Source organism: Pogona vitticeps, chromosome 9, assembly GCF_051106095.1.
Source record: "Pogona vitticeps strain Pit_001003342236 chromosome 9, PviZW2.1, whole genome shotgun sequence".
In the NCBI taxonomy this organism is placed as follows: Eukaryota; Metazoa; Chordata; class Lepidosauria; order Squamata; family Agamidae; genus Pogona; species Pogona vitticeps.
Genome location: NC_135791.1, coordinates 1,825,133 through 1,841,220, shown reverse-complemented (window position 1 = coordinate 1,841,220; position 16,088 = coordinate 1,825,133). Strand labels below are relative to the sequence as shown.

Here is a 16,088-nt window from a genome sequence, read left to right as displayed (position 1 = left end):
GATTTTCCCAGGGTCTTTTAGGTGCAAATTGGGCTTTACGTTTATTTTAACTAATTTTGCTAGGTGTCCCCCCCAAAACCAAAACCGTGTGGGACTTTTTAAAGACTGAACACCTGTGTCCCACTCCTGCGTCTCACCGTCCCCTCCCTCAGCCCCTCAGGACCCCAAAAGGCAGGATCCTAACCACAGCCTGCATCCCTGTAAAGCTGGGCCCCTCTGCCTGTGAGACCCAAAATGTTGTCTCCTCCATGGATCTGAGAGGGAGGGGATTGCTGTAATCCATGGATGTGGGTGCAGAAGCACGCACACACACACGCACACACACTGCATGCAGCTGGACGGCTGCTTTGGTTGCATTGCCCTGCTAGGAAGTTTATGGAAGGATGAGGCCCTAATCTATAAAACCCCTAGTTAGTCCACAAAAGTGTCCGCAGAGAAAAGGCCACAGAGAGCGCAGAAAGCTATGGAGCTGTCTGGCCATCTCCCTGGTTTTGTGCAAGATCCCTGCTAGCACAGGTCTGCGATGCCAGAGCGTCTGCACTTTCCCCCTCCTTTCGCCTGATCTCTTGAGAAATTACTTCCTTCTCCACCCAAATTTTCCCTCCCTTCCCACACCCTGGTTCATTCCTAGGCTTGCTCAGCAAACTCTTTGTCTGTCTTCCTCTTGTTTTGCATGAGCCAAATTACGAATTCCCCGGGAGCAGCCTTTGAATCACCTCCCCACTGGTACATTGTGGATCAGTGCACTACACACACACATGAGAAAAAGTTCCTTTCCGGAGAGGAACTTTTCGCCACCTCTGCCTGAGGAACTCTTGCCTCCCTGGCCCGCGCTCCGCTCTGAGAATCGGTGCATTGCAGTTTACAAGAAGCAAGTGCTCCTGAGCACGAACAAAGCACCTTGTCACTAATTGGTGCTTTGGGCTGTTAAACATTTTTATACAGCATCATTGATACACTTTACAGACAACGCAAGTCAACGACAAAATAACTCTATAGAGTTCGCTGAGAAACCACCAGAGCTGAGAGACAAGAGGGTGGGTGTTCGAACCACAGAAGATGCCTTCCATGCCTGTTGAAACTCTTTTTCCATTTCTTATACGTCAAACATCAAAAGGGTACAAGTAAGGGCTTATCTTGATCCGGGGCTCAGAAATCTCAGTCCTGAAACTTGTATCTCTAGTAGAACGAACAATAACAATTTCACCTAAATACCAGCAGCAGTCCCTATTCTATACCCAACAGACATTTGGGATAAAGGAGGGGGAAAAAAGTTCCCACTCTCAAAAGGTCTCTGAATGCATCGGGCGCCTTTAGGGGACGATGGGGCTCCTTGTGAAGCCGTGGCCAAGGAATGATCCAGGGGGTCCCGTCGTTGGCCAGCCAGCCGTCACCTTCCTCACACCTGCTGCTCGTATTGCCCTTCGGTGGCCGTGAAAAAGTCTTCCAGGACCCCTTTCAGGAACTCAAACGTTGGCCGTTGCTCTGGACTGTCCTTCCAGCACTGCAGCATCAGTTTATACAGCTCCTCTGGACAGTTTTCCGGTGGCGGCATGCGGTAGCCGCGCTCCAAATTCTGTATGACTTCCGGGTTGCTCATTCCTAAGGGGATGCGACAGAGAGCCATTTTAGAAAAGGTCTGAGATTTATTTATTTATTTATTTATTTTTTTCATTTATACCCCGCCTATCTAGTCAATTGTGACCACTCTAGGCGGCTTACAACATGCATTTAAAAAGGAAACATATAACAAACCACATCACAAATAATAATTTACATAATTATTGGTATTTGTTACAAGTGGCAAATAAACAATACTCGGGGAAGACTCTTAACACGTGAAACTACTGCAATGGCTCTTCCCAATATTAAAAAAAGATGGAGTCCTGTCTTGGGAATCTTAACTTAAAATGACAGATGGGAAGATCAGCAGAAGCTCCATTTTGTGTTACCCTTCACACTTTTATGGGATACGTAGGAAGCAGAGATGCTGATCGGCAGCCATCTCCAGCCAGAGAGACGTTTGTGGGTCTCTTCGTTTTATAAAAGAGAATTGTTTTTCACAACAAATGCCAGAATCCTGTTGGAGAGTTACACTGTTATATATAAAAAAACACGACTGTATGGACCACAGTAGTAACAGGCTGTGGGTTTCCCTTCTCTCTGGGGTGTCGGTGTGTCACTCCCAGTTTGGCAGTATTGCAAGAATCTTATGTATAAGATTCTTCTGTTCAGCCTTTCTCGATTGGGGAAATAAGAAAAGTGTGAGATGGGAAATGGACATACCGTTTTGAAACAATGAACTTGAGGTCGCTTTCCTTCATTTTTCAAACTCAAAATTCAAAAATACATTGACAGCCCCCCACCCCACCCCAATCCAGTACTGGAAACAGTGCAGATGCATGAAGGCTTAAACCTTCTCCCTCCTGGTTTTTATTTCAAATGTAAATAAAAATAGGAATAATATAAGATCTAAGCTAAAGGGGAAAATACCTCCACGGTGTTCTAAAATAAAGGGGACCCCATTCATTGTTTGGTTGTTTTTCAGTTTATACTATTTTATTTTTCCATTTTTATAGAAATGCTTTTAACGTGTTTCAATGAAATGATTGCTTCTACATTTCATTTATGTACATAAGAGTGGGTGGTTTTTTTGCTGGCAGATTTTATTTAATTTTGAAACATTAGGGGTCCAGTTTCCTCTGAAAAGACAGGTTATTTCCTACCGTTTGGACCCCCTTTGTGTTCTGCTGCTCAGAGACCCTCACCTGGGTAAGGGATCCGACCGTAGGTGATGATCTCGGTCAACAGGATTCCAAACGACCAAACATCTGATTTGATGGTAAATGTCCCATAATTAATAGCCTCTGGGGCTGTCCATTTAATGGGAAACTTTGCTCCTGAAAGACACAAACAGAGCAGGATCATGTCCATGGTGCAGAATATAAATATTGCTCTTGATGGTATAAAATGGCACCGTCTACTGAGAAAGGATATTGCACTTTGGAAAAATGGAACTATTTAGATTTTAAAAAGAAGAAGCAGTGGCAAAAAGGTGTGTATGGGATTATGCTCAGAATGGACAAAGGTAGATAAATGCCTCTCTCATAATACCTAGTAAAACAGAATCAGTGGAAGTCTGAAAATCAATAAAAGGAGTTGCTTCACAGTACATGGAATTGAAACAGGAATTAAAACTGCAACAGGATGTGCTAATATCCACTTCCTTCGACAGCCTTCAAAGAGTTTGGGATGAATTTACCAAAGTTTGGCAGAGCTCGGAAATGAGGCATAACGAGTAACAACCAGGAACTGTAAGGCGTTGCAGGCTGTGAGAAAGCTACTACAGTACAGCATTATTTTTAAAGACAATTTAATGTCTACTAACACTGCTTTGTAAAAGTGTAACACCTCCCTCTTTGAAGCAATATTTTTGAATAATAAAGATTTACTTATTACTTGCAAAAAAAAAATTTGCTTTTAGAGGGGATTGTTATATAGGCAGCTGAGAATTAACGTATCACCAACAACTAACAAGTACAGGTAAGCAGTCCAGCTATTAAGCTGTTTCCTGAAAACAGCTAACAGCTCACTTCGGAAACAAGATAATCCTCATCCTTCCAGCCCTGAGGAGGGAATGGTCCTTCTGTACACGAGTCGTTTTGGAAAGCGAGCAAGAGGGTTGTGCTCTCTTTCTATCCTGTTTGTGAGCTTTGACCTCACAACAGGCCACTGGCAGCTCCGCAGAGACCTTCGCGCTCTCTCCCCGTCTTCTGGCCACAAGAAGGAGCTCTGCCTCCACCAGATTGTCCTATTTTGAGCAGACTGTGAGAAGCCCAGGCTTATGGGGAAAAGATCACCATGCTGGCAGCAAGATTCAAGCAAATCCTCTTTTTTTGCCCAGAGAAAAACATCAGTTTTGCACATCATGGGAAAGCCACTGGCAGTGGGGTGTCCAGAGGGACGGTCCCCATGTTAAAGTCCTTCCCAGTTGCAGCAAAATCCTAACCTTTAGGATTTTTTAATGTTCTTCATTCAAACAATCTTAAAAAGTGATTTCTAGGCCATCAAACGATTGCTAATTTTTAAGAGATGATGGGACGCTTTAATGTTGGAAAGCTGTCTCCGTACCTCTGCCTACCCTCTCACGTAGATGTGTATCCTTAATGGGTAAAAATTGTTATGGGGTCAAATGGTTCAGAGACGTGTAAAGGTAGGTGGTATTTTGTTTATGAAAAAGAAAGCCATAGCTCCCCCGCTGCCTCCTTGCGCAGCAGGAACAGGAAGAGCGCATGAAGCTACAGCGGCTGTCGTGTGAAGAGGTTTGTAGAGAACGGTGTGAATGAGCCTCGCCGGAAATCATTTCATCAGATCTTTGCTGGCTGCATCTCGGACCGTCTCGAAGAGCTGATTATTTTGACCGCCATGAACGGCCTAGTGTCCAGGAGAAAGAAAACCAGCCGCTTCCCAGAAAGAGGGAGATCGCTTCCTCCTTCCCTGCCATCGTCATGTAGTTGCAGACGGCAGCTCAAAAACCACAGGTCTGTGATGGACCCCACGTACAGCAATGGAGTCTTCCTGCATTTCTCCCTTTGCACACAAAACACAGCCCCCTTACCTCCCCTGCCTGCCTGTGGGCTCCCATTTCCTCAAGAGAAACGGGTTGATGTGTCAAGCAAAAGCCACACATCAGGGCAGCTGTGGCTATTGCCTGGCTAGGAGGAGGGGAAGGCTGTGTGTGTTAATGCTTCTCTCACTGAAAAGGGCATCAGCTGGACCACTGAGCTCCTCATGGGGAAGAATTGCCTTCCAATTTCCCATGAGGATGCAAATGCAAACAGACTTTAGGCATGCAAACCTTCAGCAAGATATTAGCCTTGCTAATCTTTTCCTGGTGCAGGGATTAAACTGCAGTACTGCAGCCAAAACTCTGCTCACAACCCAGATTCAATCTCAGGTAGCTGGGTCAAGGTTGCTTTCCCTCCTTCTGAGGTTGGTAAATTGAGTACCCAGCTCATTGGGGGGGGGGGCGGCGACAAGGGGTAACCTGCGTAATTGAATTGCAAACTGTCCAGAGAGTGCTTCAAGCGCAACAGGGAGCATATAAGTAGAACACTTTTCAGTACAGCACAGCACACATCCCTATTTTCATAAAGGAGGAAGACCCACCCTCTTGAGCTGTGTACTCATCATCCTCTATCAGCCGGGCGAGGCCAAAATCGGCAATCTTGCAGCACAGCGTTTCCGAGACCAAGATGTTGGCTGCTCTCAAGTCACGATGGATATAATTCTTCTTCTCCAGGAAGGCCATTCCTTCCGCTACCTTTGTGGGAGAAAACAGCAGGCTGGTTAGAAATCTCTCTCTGTTAAGAGTGTCATTCCCTCCCTTCCTTCCTCCCAGAAGTTGGAGACGAGATGCATGGGCTCGGCTCTTCCCACTGTACTATCCCCATAACATGCCTATCCAATGGATTCGTCGTATGCCATCATGTCCATTTTGACTTGTGACAACTTTTTAGCATTTTCTAGGTGGAGACGTGGTTCTCAACCTTGTTTAGCCTAGATGTTCTTTGACTGCAACTCCCCACACAGCTGGATTTCAAATCTGCTGCATTTATACAACTGTGCAAACCGAATCCTGTTACTACAACTTCCATTATCCTTTAATTGTTTGGCCATGCTTGCTGTGGCTGCTGGGAGCTGTAGCCTAAAACATTTGGACAGACCTGGTCTGGAAAGGCTGCGTGTAATGTTTTCAAACAGAATGAGAATAACAGCGAAAACATCTCAGAGTGTGGTCACACTATTAAAGTAACTTAGATGGGGAATCAGGGTTTTTAATTTTAGTTTAAAGTCATAGCGCTAGAAAAGAATGACAGACAGGAATTACAATTTAAACTGACAGAGAAGTTCAGCGCAGGCCAGAAATGATTCAAAATAAATCAATTGGACATCTGAGTTAAAAGAAATGACTCTCTGGGAGAAGAATAAAATATTCCACTTCCAATCAAAACACACTATTCCCTGTCAAAACAAGCCATGTTTCCATGTGCATCATGTAGTCACCTTTAAAAAAATGACTTAAAATGTGCCAATGTGTCAAATATAGATTTTATCCCTGGTGTAACTGCACTCTAAGATGGAAAAGACAGGACAGTTAAAAATACAGTGCTGGGGGGGCACATTTCTAAGTTCTTCGTGGCCTGCTGAGGCCCTGCCCCCCCCCCACTGAAAATAAGCTTTTAAAAAGGTGATCAAGGCCCATGGCACACTCCCCACTCCCTGTCCCTCCTCAGCTCTCCTGCTCTGCTTTATCCCTCCCTCAACCCCCTCCGAGTCCCCCTCTTGTCCAGACCTGGGCAGCCATGTCCAGCAGTTTATAAATGGTCAGCCGGGTGCCTTCTGCAGCTTTGAGAAAATCCACCAGGTTTCCTAGAAGAGGGGGGAGAGACACATATCAAACTATGTGAAATAATCATGAGGATGGGAGTACTGCTGAGTATTTGCTAAGGGCCCCTTCCAAGCAACTGAAAAACATGTAATCCTGTTTGTTTGTTTGTTTTTGGATCCACAATGTGCAGAAAGGAAGGAAGGAAGGAAGGAAGGAAGGAAGGAAGGAAGGAAGGAAGGAAGGAAGGAAGGAAGGAAGGAAGGAAGGAAGGAAGGAAGGAAGGAAGGAAGGAAGGAAGGAAGGAAGGAAGGAAGGAAAAGAAAAGGAGCAGAAGTAGCTTTTAACAATGGTTATTCAGGAGAGTTAAAACAGCACAGGGAAGGATATTGTCACCTATTTAACCAAGAGATGAGTCTCCAATTTGGAGATAAGCAGCACCTGCAATTTATCTTTTTTTCCCCCCTCCAAAAAGAGGGGTGTCAGAATGCTGACAGCCTCCCCAAAGAAAAACAGCCTTGGAGGGGGCCCTTGTCCTTCTTTGCTTTAAACCCTAAAGCAGGGCCGGCGTTCTACCCGTTGGCATCCATGCCCCGCCGCTTCCAAACACCACCCCCAACCATGAGGTTTGGCTCCTTGCACCATCCTTGGGGACCTTGGAGGAGGAGCCGGAAAGCTCCTCTCTCCAAACCCTCCTCTGTTTTGGACGCCTGGCAACGCAGCTCCCATTGTGGCGCGACAGCCTCTCATTTCCTGCTCTTTCTCCATTGCTCGGTGCCAAATCTGAACTGGGGTCCTGACCTCCACTATCTGGAGCAAAGGGAGGCAGAGAGGAACTATCCAAAATAACTCTGCTGGCTCAGGGGACAGAGGCAGGGAGGGGAGGAGAGATGGGGGGGAAGAGAGACAGACAGATGACGAGGGATGGAGGATAGTGCTTTTTTGCAGTGAGCAGGAGGGAAAAGCAGAGGCTGGAGTCCCTCTATCACCTAATTTCACTCCCTTTGCACCCTTGACATGCTTTCCTCATTCTCCATTTTGTCCCAGGCGAAGGAGACACTGGGGTTGTGCAGTGCTCAGGAACACCACAGAGCCCTGAGTCACCCCCGAGTGTGGATAATTCCAGCCCTGGCTGTCATGGCTCAGTTTTTTTGCTTTGCGTGCCGAAGGATCCTTTCCCTGTTCTAGACTCTCTGCTGAAAAGCGAACAGCCGGCCATGTTTTGATGGCATGCAAATGGTCAGTTCCTTTCACGTTCTGGACGATGCTGGGAGAGGTCTCTAGGAACTCTTGATGGCCGCTCGAAGAGGCCCCCCCACAACAGTTCAAGCTTCAGGGCCCCCAAAACGTAGGGCCACCCTCGGGGCCGCCTGACCTTTCTCCATGTATTCGGTGATGATGTACATGGGCTTCTGAGTCACCACGGCGTAGAGGGCCACCAGCCGAGGATGCCGCAGCTTCTTCATCAGGTTGGCTTCGGCGAGGAAGGCCTCGGGCGACATGCTTCCTTGCTTCAGGCTCTTGACGGCTACTTTGGTGTGGCCCTTGTAGTAACCTGGAGAGGAACGGAGTGACCGTTTCAAGGCTGGGACTGGGGCCCATGCTCTGTGCCCACAAGGACCTCTGTGGAGCCAGAGGTGGCCTCCGGTCCCGGAGCTGCCCCTCCAGCCAGTGTTACGGTCTCCTCTGCTGTTGCACCTTCTCGCCCGCCTCTCCCAGTTCTCCGCACTCACCCATCCAGACTTCTCCAAACTGCCCGGCGCCCAGTTTCTCCACCAGTTTGAGGGTCTCCCGAGGCACCTCCCATTCATCCTGCCACCACGGCTTCTGTGGCTTCTGCGTCTGGCAGGGTTTGCCGAGCTGGGTGCAAAGCCCATCGCTCCTGCCTGGGGAGGGGGATGGCAGAAGGGGAGAAGGCAGACAAAGCACACCTGGTGACACACGGAGAGCACATCCCCGGAGATTCGACGGCAGCAGGAAAACAGGGGGCAGAGCAGAACCCTAGACCCCAAACCCCTCAGCCCACTTGTTCACCGTCCCTTGAGACCACCAGTCCAGAAGGTCTCTGTGCCAGACGGCCAGGCTAACGGTCTGTTTGGGGGCACAAACTGGGAGGAGTAACTTTAGCAGGGCACCACAACAGCCGCGGAATCAGGGTTCGGGCTTTTCCAAAACATAACTCTCAGAACCTGCTCGCCACTCCATCTGGAGGGGTGAGGGAGAAGCAGAGAAGTTTTCTTTCTTTTTTTTTTTTTTGGTTCATTCTTATTTTGCATACTTTGGATAATCCTGGATCGAGTCATCAGTCAAGTTGTAGGTTTTTCCAAAGTTGGAAGCTGCTCTGCCTGCCAGGAAATGTCAGGGTCACTGCACGGCTAGATAAGGCATGGTAGAGAGAGAGAGAGCGAGGCTCGCTGGAGAAGGGATTCCCGCTTGGGAAGAATACATCTCCCAGAATCCCCTAGAAAGCTCAGGGAATCCGGGCGAGATGGTTCCAAAAAGTTAGCTCCAGATACTGTAGTTCAAAGCTGATGTATGTACACCTTGACCTTAAGGATGCCCGAGCATGCGTTTGAGCCTGTTTGAGACCTCCATAGATCATACAAGGGGACAAAGGACTGGATTGGAGACATTCTTTCTCTCTCTCTCTCTCTCTCTCTCTCTCTCTCTCTCTCTCTCTCTCTCTCACACACACACACACACACACACACACACACACACACACACACACACACACACACACACACACACACACACACACACACACACACACACACACACACACACACAGGGAGAAGGCACCATCATGATGAGCGCTCAAGCTCAGACGGTCTCTTCAGCCTTACTCATGTAATGCTCCACCAGGCTGTGCAGGCTGTCAAAGGTGATGCGAGGGGAGATGTAAAACCCGCCGTTGTCCATGTTGCGGATCTTATAGTGCTTCACGACTTCTCCTTGGTTCTGGTCAAAGTCACGCACGGAGAGGGAGAAGGAACCTGTGGAGAGCCACGAGAAAACAGAAACTTAATACATGTCCTCCTCTTCATACTAGAAATAGATTGTGAGCATGAGGCCTATCTTGCTCTGATCTCTGGCTATTTCCGGTGCACTTGTACTTGGATAAACTGGCATCTTCAGTAGGACCCCTATATCTGCGGGATCGGTATCCACGGTCTAAAAATATTAAAAGAAAAAAGACAACATATTTCCATGATGAAGTTATTAGAACTGGCTGGTAGAGGGAACCAGATAGCCAATGGATAGTGCTTGCTATTATCCACCGTTTTCAGCATGCACTGGGGAGGGGGCTTGGAACCGATCCTTTGCAAATCCAGAGGGTCCGACTGTACATCTCCCAGAATCATCTAGCCTGCACTTTGATAGAGGGATTTGGGAGCTGTCCAGCAAAGTAACTTTTCCCAGCTCCAGACCACCCACCCCATCCATCGCCTGAGGCCGAGGCCTCCTTGTTCCTTGGGCCGAGGGTCAGCCCTTGGTGTCCATGAAGAGAAAGAATGCCTCTCTCAACTCACTGCCAAGATTCTCAATAATGTCTCTGATGTTGGGGTCCCCTGCTTCAGCCCCAAGTTTGATATTGTCATGGTGTGAGAGTGATGTGGAGCCCCGGAGAACTGAAAAGCTGGCCTGATTTGTAACCATTCAGCAGTCCCCATAAAGGTATTCCCTAACCCAGAACTCTGCTTCACAAGGAGACCTGTTCGCAGGAGAGCGTTCTTCAGGAGAAGGGGTGATTAGGGCTGTGTTCGCACAACCCCCTCCCTCCCTCCTGTGTTCAAACCGGGCCAGGGTGCTCTCTGCCCCCCCCCCCAAATGTCACTTGGGCATCGCTGTGGTGGTTCCTCTCAGTTACCTTTGGTGGATTCACTTTCTCGGATGAGGAAAGCGCCATGCGTGTTGCCTGGGGTCAGGAGCTGCCGTTCAGCATCCTTTCTGCTGAGGGCTTTGAAAAACCAGCTGCGAGAAACAACAGAGAGTTTGCAAAGTTTGATCTAAGCAAAGCCAGAACCATCCTTTGGCTTTCGAACAAAGCCAAAGGGGAACCGGAGGCCTGGGGGGGGTGTTGCTCTAAGGCAGCCGCTGTGCAGAGAACAAGGAGGAAACACCGCAAGAAGCTGTACGGACTGGTCTTGACTGGGATTGCCTTATATTTACTTATGTGCAAGCATGGGGGCGCATGACAGAACTGCCGGATAGCTCCATGGTCGAGGTCTCTGGCAGCAGAGGTTGGGAGTTTGATTCCCCCACTGAACCTCCCTGACTAGGGCTGGACTTGATGACCCTTGGGGGTCCCTTCCTGCTCTGCAGTCCTAAGGTTAATGTGATCATTATTTCTTTACTTCCCACAGCTTAGGGGGGCTGCATAGTTTAAACAAGTAATTGGTTATAGTTATTGTGGAAGCATGAGATACGTAACTGTGCAGAATTATAGTTACTTGTGCATTTCTCCACTTCCAACATTGATCAGGGATTTATGGCTTAATCAGCTAATGAATTCTATCACTCAATAGAAACATCAACTGGAATCTGAGTGGTGTTCACATAAATTTGGGGCAACTTCCGGCTGCTAATTGATAAGGCGCATGACCAGGCATGGAACTTATGAGACACACTCCATCAATTACAGTTGCATGAACATTTCACAAACACCTATATTTATTTTAAAATATTTTAACCCTGTCTTTCTCCTAAAAAAGGACCCAAGGCAGCTGACATCATAAGAACCGCAATATTAAAAGGTAAAGCAGCAAATTGTTCAATTGTTAAAGAAAGATTAATAATATTATATTTAAAACTTTAGGGAAACAAATTACACATACACACACACACAAGATTTAGAAATAACAAAATATAAACCATCTTGTCTATTGTCTCCTAGACAGTCAAAGGAAAAGCCTTCCTGAAGAGGTCTTAAAAGGAAATGTGACAAATAAACATACATATTCTCCACACACAAAAAGAAAAAAAAGATAAAGTTTTATTTGAAAAAGGTTTTTCACTTGCAAATGTTACCAATAAATTAATCAACTAACACTGAAGTCTTATACCCAGTTACTGAGGAGTAAGTCCTAGCAAATTCATGGCCTGAGCTGGTATAAAGGATTAATTTATAAGCTTAAAATGATTGGTTGGCTTTAAAAAAAAAAGTGAGGGTGGCGATGTGTGGACACAGAGAAAGGGGGCCTTCTCTACTCACGGCTCTTGTTCCAGACTGTTCATCTTTGCGACAAAGCTGGACGGGATATAGCCCACTTTTCCTGTGGTGAGAGACTGCGCTTTCCACCAGTCCCCGGATCTAAACGGAAAGAACCAAGCATCAGATCCCAGTCCTTCCCTCCCCAAAACAGACACTCTTGGGGGGGGGGGGTCAGTTGAGTTGGTTTGCATTTGCCCCCCCCCCCATTTCTTCTCCTTTTCTTTGAGAAGCTTCCCTTTTCACAGCTGATAATAAACACCAAGGTCAACGCGGCTCCACCATCCTAGCTATGAACCAAACCGTTCCGAGATCTGTAGATGTAGACAGCGTTACCTTCTTGACTTCGCCTTGCCCTTTCAATCTTGGATGTGAATTGGCATTCTCCAGAACACTTGGCACACGTTAATTAGTTAACTCTTGCTCAAAGGCCTCTGCAGGAATTTGGTGACATTGTGGGGGGGGGGAGGGCAGAGAGCTGCCTAATGGTATGTTGCCATCATTCCTTCCCACGGACACCCGTCTTCCTGTCGCACACACATTGGCTTGAAAGTTAGAATTTATGCACTGTGACAACACTGAAATTTTCCTTGCTGGTTCAGGTTTATAGCAAGAGTCTTACAATGTCATTATATGCTCATCCCAGCCAAATTCACTTGGAAGTGTGAATTTTATTTAGAAACAGTTTGTTTAACACACTTTATTGAGAAGCACGTTTGAGGAGATGTTGCATCGGGTGAGCTAAACCAACAAGGCAGTTTGTGCTGATCTCAAGGGTGACAACTCACTCTTTGTCGGGGCGCCACAATACCGCAACGGTGTGTGAAAACGGACTTACTCTTCCAAGATCCGCAGCTGTTCTCCCCGCCGGAGCACCAGATCAGCCTCATGGTTTGCTTCATAGTCGTAGAGGGCAACAACCAGTTTATCTAAACAGTAAAATTAACAGATGACACTTTTTAGAAGCCCAGAGAGTCCCTTCTACGTCATAATATGGTTGACTGAGAGAAGACGCAAGGCCTTTTCAGTGTTAGCACCGAAAACATGGAAGGCATTCCTCTGGAAGAATGGACTCTCTCTTTTCCGACCTTGAGATTTCAAAGATTTCAACCACAATGCAGTTGCTCAACTCCAAGAAGCAGTAATTGCCTAAGCCTTTTTCATCTCCCTTATTTTCCCATGTTCTTTCCAGGATAGTTTAATTGCATTGCTCATATTTTTATCCATGTCTGGATGTATAATTAGAGTTTCTGAAGATGCTTGCCCAGAAAAGCAGAACCAGAGATTCCTCAACAATCAGTGGCCAACCCTACAGTTGCAAAGCGAACTCACGGAATAATGAGCGTGGGAGTGTGTTTCTATGAGAAGCACATCCAAGGATTTTTTTAAAAAACATATTGAACAATACAAGGGTGAAATTGTACCAGTCTGGGCAAGGTTCAAAAACAGACCTCCAAGTTTTCTGTTATAGTGTGTGAGAGGACAAACAGAAGGACAGAGGAGGCTGGTGGCACCTTTAACTGAGCGTGGACATCAATGGATGTCAGGCCACTTCTCCACTACACAGAGGGAGCGCAATCCTCAGACCATTGGGTTATGTACACCAGTGTTCCCCAACCTTGGGCCTCCAGATGTTTATAGACTACAACTCCCAGAAGCCTTCACCACCACTTCTGCTGGCTAGGATTTCTGGGAGTTGAAGTCCAACAACATCTGGAGGCCCCAAGGTTGGGGACCACTGATGTATACGACACACCTGCTTTGGGTCCCTGCTAGCTGCTGATCTATGAGCAATGCCAATCTGGATATCCTTTGGGTTCCTCAAGGTGCTATTTCTGCATGCCCAAGAAACCTAGCAGCCTGTCCTGGAGATAAGGGAAGTGCAAACCTTGAAGAGGTGAACTGGGAGGAGGATCCATTTCAGAAGATAACAGAGGGTTGTACGCCTCGGAGCCATTTAAAGCCAGTCTCTGCAGGAGAAGGCAAAGAGGAATGAGAAAGGTCCTTCGCTAGCATCAACCATGCCTGGATTGTCCACCAAGCCTACATCCTTCTATTGTTTGAGTTTCTTCCTTCAGGCTTCATTTAGACGGGAAGATTCAGGTAGATGCGGAAAGGGTGAGGATTTGAATGCAGTTTTGGCTAAAATACCTGATCCATTTTTTTTTGAGACACCAGCTGAGAAAATCCCTGAATTTAAATCCATGCTGATCACCAAAAATGAACAAAGCATGTCATGTCCAGGGTCTCTCTCTCTCTCTCTCAGAACTTGGAAATTTACTTTTATGATTAATGATTCTAATAATATGCTGTTTAAATTAGTATCGGATTAAAGAGAAAATATGCAGTAGGCTGTGGAAATGGGTGCACTCGTTTGTAGGGTTGTTATTTCAATTTCAATCCTGTATGTAATATTCTTTTACTTTTATTAGATTTTTACCCACCCACCCCCAGACAACGACCACTCGGGGGTGGCTGAATATTCGCACTTTTATCTGGAGCAGACAGAAGAGCAGAGGTATATTCTGTCATTCCCTCTAATGGTCAGTTTAGAATATTTATCTCGTCAGTTAGGATTGGGGTTTTTTTTTTAAAAAATGACCACTAAAAATGCCTCAAAATGACCTTTAAATGTAGCTTTTGAAATTAGGTCACAACACTCATTGCAGCCAAAATAATTACTTCGTAACTACTTGTTATTTTCATTGTAACGTTGTCACTCCTTGCTGCATTATTTGCTAACTAAACAGTAGTATATTATAGGTAACATTGTTACTTGTAACTTGTTCCTTCCAAACTTTGGAAAGTTGTGATGTACACTTTTACTTATGGATAGTAAGAATTGAAGGCTAGGACCTGAAATTTGTATATGGCAGGACTGGAGACATTGCGGTCTTCTGGTGTTGGTGTGAATTTCATTAGCCTGACAAAAGAGTTCGTGTGGGCTTTTAAGGAAAGGTGTGATGGAAATAATATAGAGATGAGGAAACCCAAGCACAGAGTATGGGGCGGGCGGCTTACCTGGGGCTTGGTTGATGGGTCAATGGGGTAATGACATACTTCACAAATGTCAATATCCTCAAGCCAGTCATCATCATAATCTAAACTGCAACAGTTACCCATAATGTCTGTAAAGAGGGAGAAAGAAGGCTTAAATAAGATACAAACAGGCCAACAGCAGAGACGTAAATGCTCTTGTCGCTCAAAGACGGCTTGGAGCAGATTAAAGCAATCAAACAAATAAATAGCAGCAACAAAACGGAAACCACGACACAACAGCTGCTGGAAAGTTTCTCAAAGGTATGCATGCAGCTGAGAAGGAAAGGAAGTATGGTGGCCACCATCCATGATGTCACAGGTACTAGCCAATACTTGCAACATATTACAGACATTACTCCAATCCACTGGGAATAAAGTCGATAGAATGGGAGGCTCTTATTTTTTTATTTCCCCACCAAAGGTGAGGAAACCTAGGAGAAAAAGGGGGTATTCTCTCTCTCTCTCTCTCTCTCTCTCTCACACACACACACACACACACACACACACACACACACACACATACACATGCACACGCACACACACACACACACACACACACACACACATTTGCACAAACACAGGCAGGCAGGCAGGCAGGATTCACTCATGCAAAGGGTTTCTGCCTCTGCTGAGCAGGCTGGGCTAATGACATATGCGCCATAGCATCCTCCCCATTGGGTTGGCCAACAATTGGCAGTGCCCTTGATGCTGGAGATGATTGATAGCTACCAAGACCAATAGCTGTTGCTATCCTTGTTAAATTATGCACACATCAAGTCAGAACAAACCTATAGCAATCCTAATAGAGTTTTCAAGCTGTGTGAAATATTTAAAGAATGGTTTTACTACCATGAATTTTTATGGCGAGCAGGGATTTGAACCCACTTCCCCTGAATCACAGTCAGCTACTCTATCCACTACACCATACCAGCTCTCCTATTGCTGTCCTTACCCAAAGATGTGCCCCACTGCCCACTGTTCAAGGGAGAGTCGCCTACCTTGAATTAATATATATATTTTTTCTCTGCTGGAAGATAACTGTAGTTATTTTGGAAGAAAGAGGCCAAGACATCACAAACTGTACAGCTCAGGTTGGCTATGAACTTGTGCACGAGCTAAACTTAGCATGTATATTTTCGATTTTGGAAAAAATGAATATACATTTTGCTCTACATTCGGCCTTCCTCTCTTTCCCGACATTTGTATATCTGTGTGCATTTGGAGGAAAGCTCTCAGTTGACTTACAGGTAAGGTATGCTGAAATCAAACAAATGTAGAGCCCCAGTTCCCTGGAAAACAAAACTTCATAAAACTGTGAAACATAAGCTGAAGAGCCCAATGTTTACCCTAAACCTGTGCTTCCCGAATGTCTGTACATAAATGTTCTTGGCAAAAAATGGTCACAGCCCAATGCTAGGCTCAAACAAAATAATTTGCCAAAACAGAGCA

General features: G+C 46.1%; 1 protein-coding gene and 1 long non-coding RNA gene across 2 annotated transcripts in view; one reads left to right on the top strand and one right to left on the bottom strand.

The window, feature by feature from the left end:
* Nucleotides 1–911: 911 nt before the first annotated feature.
* Nucleotides 912–16,088, bottom strand: part of LCK (LCK proto-oncogene, Src family tyrosine kinase) — an 18,891-nt gene continuing 3,714 nt past the window's right edge. Inside the window, exons 2-13 of the mRNA XM_072980250.2 lie at nucleotides 14,622–14,728; nucleotides 13,489–13,570; nucleotides 12,439–12,529; nucleotides 11,604–11,702; nucleotides 10,260–10,363; nucleotides 9,235–9,384; nucleotides 8,122–8,274; nucleotides 7,764–7,943; nucleotides 6,356–6,432; nucleotides 5,170–5,323; nucleotides 2,769–2,900; nucleotides 912–1,602 (exon numbers count right to left, since the gene is read on the bottom strand). Of these exons, the coding sequence (XP_072836351.2) occupies nucleotides 1,400–1,602; nucleotides 2,769–2,900; nucleotides 5,170–5,323; nucleotides 6,356–6,432; nucleotides 7,764–7,943; nucleotides 8,122–8,274; nucleotides 9,235–9,384; nucleotides 10,260–10,363; nucleotides 11,604–11,702; nucleotides 12,439–12,529; nucleotides 13,489–13,570; nucleotides 14,622–14,723 (1,527 nt within the window). The 5' untranslated portion in view covers nucleotides 14,724–14,728 and the 3' untranslated portion in view covers nucleotides 912–1,399. The remainder of the gene's footprint in view (nucleotides 1,603–2,768; nucleotides 2,901–5,169; nucleotides 5,324–6,355; nucleotides 6,433–7,763; nucleotides 7,944–8,121; nucleotides 8,275–9,234; nucleotides 9,385–10,259; nucleotides 10,364–11,603; nucleotides 11,703–12,438; nucleotides 12,530–13,488; nucleotides 13,571–14,621; nucleotides 14,729–16,088) is intronic.
* LOC140702095 (uncharacterized) overlaps nucleotides 13,567–16,088 on the top strand; it is an 8,861-nt gene continuing 6,339 nt past the window's right edge. The window contains exon 1 of the long non-coding RNA XR_012081145.2: nucleotides 13,567–13,703. This is a non-coding gene — a long non-coding RNA (uncharacterized LOC140702095). The remainder of the gene's footprint in view (nucleotides 13,704–16,088) is intronic.